Genomic DNA, 5,405 nt, shown 5'->3' on the forward strand with positions numbered 1-5,405 from the left:
ACCTTTAACATCACAAACTTTGCCACAAACAATAGAAATTTCTTCTGACTTTGTTTTGCATTAGTCCATGAGTATTATTTCATAATAATTGTTTAGATTTTGAATTTGAGAACAGTAATCACAATTAAATTTTCATTTTAGATGAATTTTCCTCAAGTGCATACAAAAGTTGCTATTGGTGATAGTTTTACTTTTATTTATTACTAGGATGTATTTATCTGTAAAGAAATTCATCAGTTATGAATTCTGCCATCAGTCTGTCAGGTTTCAATTGTTTGCCTCCATTTGATCAGATAGTGAAAAAAAATGTGCATTATCAGCTACCGACCAATGTCACCTCAGCAGTAATTTTAGATATGCACAAGTTACTTCATATGGTCAAACTCAAAATCAGCACATGCTATATTTCCATTCTGTATAGTGTGTGGTCTCACGATATTTATTCTGCAGTCTCAAGCAGCTACTAAACTGACATAACTCATTAGTGCAACATGTCATTTAGGTCATGTTTACTACACAGTTTTAAGAATGGTTATTTAGCAATTATTAATGCCTGTTCTGCCATGTGTATGTATTTCATGTATAGATGAGATTCTTTTTGATGTAAGAAAAATCCAGTATGATAGCAATAATGTTAGATTATTTAATATATTGGCTTTTTTCTTTAAATCTTGGCAAAGAAAAGCTGCAGGTATATCTGTAAAAGGACTAGATAAAATTCAGTCAAATTCCTTGAGCAAGTGTCAAGTATTTATGAATTGTGAGATTTATTCATAAGACAGACATCCTGTTCTGAGATATATTTTTTTCCGACCCCACCTTTTTTAGCGGAGCTCTTAGTAGACAAAGCAATGGCCTTAAGGAGCATTGGTGGAGTGTATGGTGGAAATATTAAACCCACGCCCTTCTTGTGCCTCGTGTTGAAGATGCTCCAGATTCAGCCAGAAAAGGATATTATAATTGAATTTATTAAGCAAGATGAATTCAAGTAAGTAGATATTTGAGTTCTTGTTATTGTGCATAATTTCTGTGTCTGGAATATAAACACATGAATTCTCATGTTTTAAGTAAGATTAAAGAAATAATTGGTATAAAGCAAGATTGGAGAAAAATAACAATTACGTTAGACAATTAGAGTCTAAAAGAAAAAGAGAGACAGAGAAATTATAAGCAGAGCTAAGGCCTTAAATACTAAGATATAAAAGTTATAATATAGTGTATAGAGACTAGTTCCACATATTAAACAGACACAGAACATATTTTCAGTAAACCTCACATGTTGTTCAGCTCCTTTGATACACCAGTAGTCAGCTAATAACATTTCTGAAAAGATACTGTATAGATGCATAACAGCTTATCTTATTGTTGTGTTAAAAAAAGAAAAATTGTAGTGTTATCTTATGTCATGTAACAGTATTAACAACCAATAAATGACCAGGCATGAATGATCAAGCATTTCTCACAAAGATCAAATTCTCACGATATTTATATGAACTGACACTGTCTTGATCTTCCAGATATGTTCGTGCACTAGGAGCCTTTTATTTACGGGTAGTATATGGGTCTTTAGATTGCTACAAGTATTTGGAGCCTTTGCTTAACGACTACAGGAAGCTTCGTTTGATGGATCGCTCTGGCGAGTATCAGCTCTCTCACATGGACGAATTCATTGACAGTTTACTGAGAGAAGAACGTATTTGTGACGTGATTTTACCCAGAATGCAGAAAAGGTAAGTAGAAAATACTTATTGATTTGACATTGGTTCCTTTCGTTTGTTTTGTATTTAAGTAGGACTTCTGAAGGAAAGTATAGTTAGAATGCCATACATTTTTGTACCCTTAATTAAGTAATGGAAGCAGTGGTAAATAAATTTTGTTATGGAATGGATTGAGAATCATATGATTTATAGCTGACATTTTTTATAATAAGGTTTTGTAAAGTTCTAATTTATATTTGTTTTCATATGTGTATCTGTTTCTGTCTAGCGTGCTTTGTACCTACAAATTTGTGTGTATACAAGTGTACAAGTACTTCATAAGTGATTTTAATGAATATATTACCCTTCAAAGCATGCTTTTAATTATTTCAGATGGGTTCATGAAGCCAACAATGAACTGGAAGGAAGAGTTTCATTATTAGATGATGACTTGGATGACTTAGAAAGCGAGAGCGACGATGAAGAGCCTCTGACACCCCCACCACGTCCCACAAGAGACATGATTGAACCTTCCCGGACTGCTCCCAGGCAAGTGGCTCTTCACGACTAGTCCATTACACATGCACTTACTTATTCATTACAATAAACATTTTCTCATAAGGAGTAAAACAACATTTTTATCACATCTCATTTCATGTGCTTAAAGACATATAATATAACTAGTCACATACATCCATACTAAAAAATTACCATTGTATGGAACAGGAGGATTAGGAATTCAGACTGATAGGAAGCCTGATGATGCAGTGTTCTGCATTAGAATATTTCTCAAGTAATAAGGTTTAGTAATTTTCCAGAGATGAGAGGCATGGGAGAGGTCACTCTCCTCTACGCCGGTCTCCTGGCAGAGACACAAGAAATGAACGAGAAAGGGAAAAAAGGTTAGTAAATTATTCTCTTTCACCATGAAAGTGATACTTGCCACATTCATTTAGATTAATGTGCTCAGAAGCCTTAGAAGTAGGGATTTATTTTCTTCTTTTTTTCCAATCTTGTGTTTTGTTGATGAAAGTGAAAGAAAAAAAAAGTAGAGAATTGTCATACCTAAGGAAATTATACATATTGAACTCAAATTCAGTGCAGTATCCAGCAGTAATTTTTCCATGCATGTATGATGGGTAGCAGCAGTGTGAGGAATTTCATATGAGTGTCACAGCTTGTGTTTTCAAACAGTTACATAGAAGCCCACAATAAATTCTTGGTTCAGTGTGATCTCTATGTTGTGAAGATAAGAGTGTGTGCTTATATAGACATTTGCAAGTGTACATGTGCATTTTTGAATTTGTGAGTCAGTAAGAATTGCATGTGTGTATAATTTTATGAAAATTCTTTTGTTACAGACACCGCAGTAGGAGCCGGTCACGTGACAGAGACCGTGGCATGGAGCGTGATAGAGGAATGGAAAGGGATCATGGGATGGAAAGAAATAGAGGAGCAGACAGGGACAGAGGCATAGATAGAGACAGGGGTTCAGATAGAGACAGAGGGATGGATAGAGACAGATTAATGGACAGAGATAGAGGCATGGACAGGGATCGAGGGATGGACAGAGATCGGGGCATGGATAGGGAACGGATGATGGATCGAGATAGAGGTATGGATAGAGACAGAGGTATGGATCGGGATAGAGGTATGGACAGAGATAGGCAAATGGAGAGAGAGAGGAAACGTCATCGCAGTCGCTCTAGAGAAAGACGCCACCGATCACGATCAAGATCTCCAGGTAAGGAAAGAAAATTACTAGAAATCATTTTTTCTTATTAATGTTTGAAGTGACTGAGGGGGCATTTGCTTGTGGAGTTCTTTGTGCTGTAATTTATATATTTACCTATTAACCCCTTGGTGATGGGTGTAGAAAACTAAAAAAAAACTCTACGCTCTGGCAATCAATGTCAACGCGCCGACTTTGAGAGCGGGAGTTCGGTACATCAAGCCGAATCACCGCCGCGGCGTACAGCCGCACGCCACATTTCAAGCGGTTTGTTATGGCATCCAGAGACGTGACCCGTCTTGAAGGGGTTAATGAGCAAATTAGCATTTTATAGGAAACCATATTGAGATACATGGTATGAAGTGTGATTATTCTGCATTGGCAGAATAATCACAATTATCACAATCATAATATTTTAATTACATTGTGCTATTAAAAGTTTGAGGTAGAGAGGGAGGAGAGTGCTGTCACTAATGTTATTGCATAATTTTTAGTATTTATAAGTATATTGTATTTTTTTTTTACTGATTACATTTGGTCTCATAAAGGTCACCACACACACCATCGTGAGCGTATGCGAGGAGAGAAGGATAGAGACCATCGTCATGGAGATCGTGACAAGGACAGAGGAGACAGAGATCATGGAAGAGAGCGAAATCGGGACCGGGACAGGGATCGCGACCGCAGTGACCGTAAAGAGAAGCACCACCGCAGTGGACGCAGCAAGAGGGACAATGTTTCTGCAATGAGTCGAGAAGACCTAGAAATTGCTGAAGCCAATGCTCTAAGAGCACAGTTGGGGTTGCCACCTTTGCGCCCGTAGATATTTGTAGTTATGTGATTGTCCTTTTTATGGTTATTATTACGAATGATTGTTTTGGACTGATTGATGTTCATCTTCATTCATAATGTTTTTGAGACCTAATTCTTTACGAAGAGATTGTTCAGAATATTTTAAGGTATTAAGAATAATATGATTAGAAAAATTAAGTATTATTTTATGTTAAACCTTTTTTCTTCTTCATTCTTTTCTCTTTTTTTTTATTGCGAAAGCAGAATTGATTGGTTGAAATTGGCCCGTGTCATTTTTTTAATAAAAAAGTAGATGTATGTGTACATAGATATACAAGATTTGATAATATCTCATCAGCAGTTTTATTTATAGTTACCTTTTTGTAAAAATTTACTAGTAAAAATACAAGACTAAATGTAATAAAATGTTATTGGAAGAAGTAGTAATACAAGTCATAACGAACATATAGAATTCTCCTTAGCCCAATAATGCCTCCAAGCCAGAGTTTTGCCATAGGAGGCATTCTCTTGATTTTTCAGTAGAGGTGAATGAGGGTTTTGAATACCTATACATCTGAAGAATTACCCCTCATTCAACAGTTTTCATTTATTAGTGCTCTTGTCTCCTTCATGAATATTGACAGAACATTCTGTTGCGACTTACATCCATGATACACATTACAATTGTCTACAGATGCATACATTGGTACATATGGATACATGTATGAACAGGTGTACATGGATGCACATGTATCTATACACACATTCCTAAACACACACATGAATTTTCAAAGAACTCCGAACTCTTCATCACATCTATCATTTCCAAGGAAGGGGTATTACTTTTATAATGAATTATATTTCAGTATAGCAGTGATTATAGAGAGGCAATAGCCTAAGCTTTATTTTCGTGTAAAGGAGTGTTTGATAAGTGGGTGATAAATTAAGGAAAATTAATATTTTTGAAGGCCAGTTTCTCAAAGTATTTTTTTTTTTTCACATTTGAACAAGCTTTATAATTTTTGTTTGATTTCAATTTCTGCAAGAACTACATATCAGAATCTGGATTCTCAAAACTTTTTCTATGACCCAAAAACATAATTTTCTGCTCATTCTATCTGATGCAGTAATCCAATGGCTAAATTCAAATTCAACATTTGAATACATAAGCTCTTCCATATGAC

The 5,405-nt window shown here is 35.4% G+C and overlaps 1 protein-coding gene across 1 annotated transcript in view; it reads left to right on the forward strand.

The window, feature by feature from the left end:
* The window catches only part of LOC125047685 (pre-mRNA-splicing factor 38A-like), a 6,530-nt gene extending 1,955 nt beyond the window's left edge, over positions 1-4,575 (forward strand). Inside the window, exons 2-7 of the mRNA XM_047646042.1 lie at positions 829-988; positions 1,518-1,730; positions 2,091-2,246; positions 2,516-2,599; positions 3,059-3,441; positions 3,978-4,575. Coding sequence (XP_047501998.1) covers positions 829-988; positions 1,518-1,730; positions 2,091-2,246; positions 2,516-2,599; positions 3,059-3,441; positions 3,978-4,252 — 1,271 coding nt within the window. The 3' untranslated portion in view covers positions 4,253-4,575. The remainder of the gene's footprint in view (positions 1-828; positions 989-1,517; positions 1,731-2,090; positions 2,247-2,515; positions 2,600-3,058; positions 3,442-3,977) is intronic.
* Positions 4,576-5,405: the final 830 nt, after the last annotated feature.

The sequence above is a fragment of the Penaeus chinensis genome, chromosome 41, assembly GCF_019202785.1.
Source record: "Penaeus chinensis breed Huanghai No. 1 chromosome 41, ASM1920278v2, whole genome shotgun sequence".
Classification (NCBI taxonomy): Eukaryota; Metazoa; Arthropoda; class Malacostraca; order Decapoda; family Penaeidae; genus Penaeus; species Penaeus chinensis.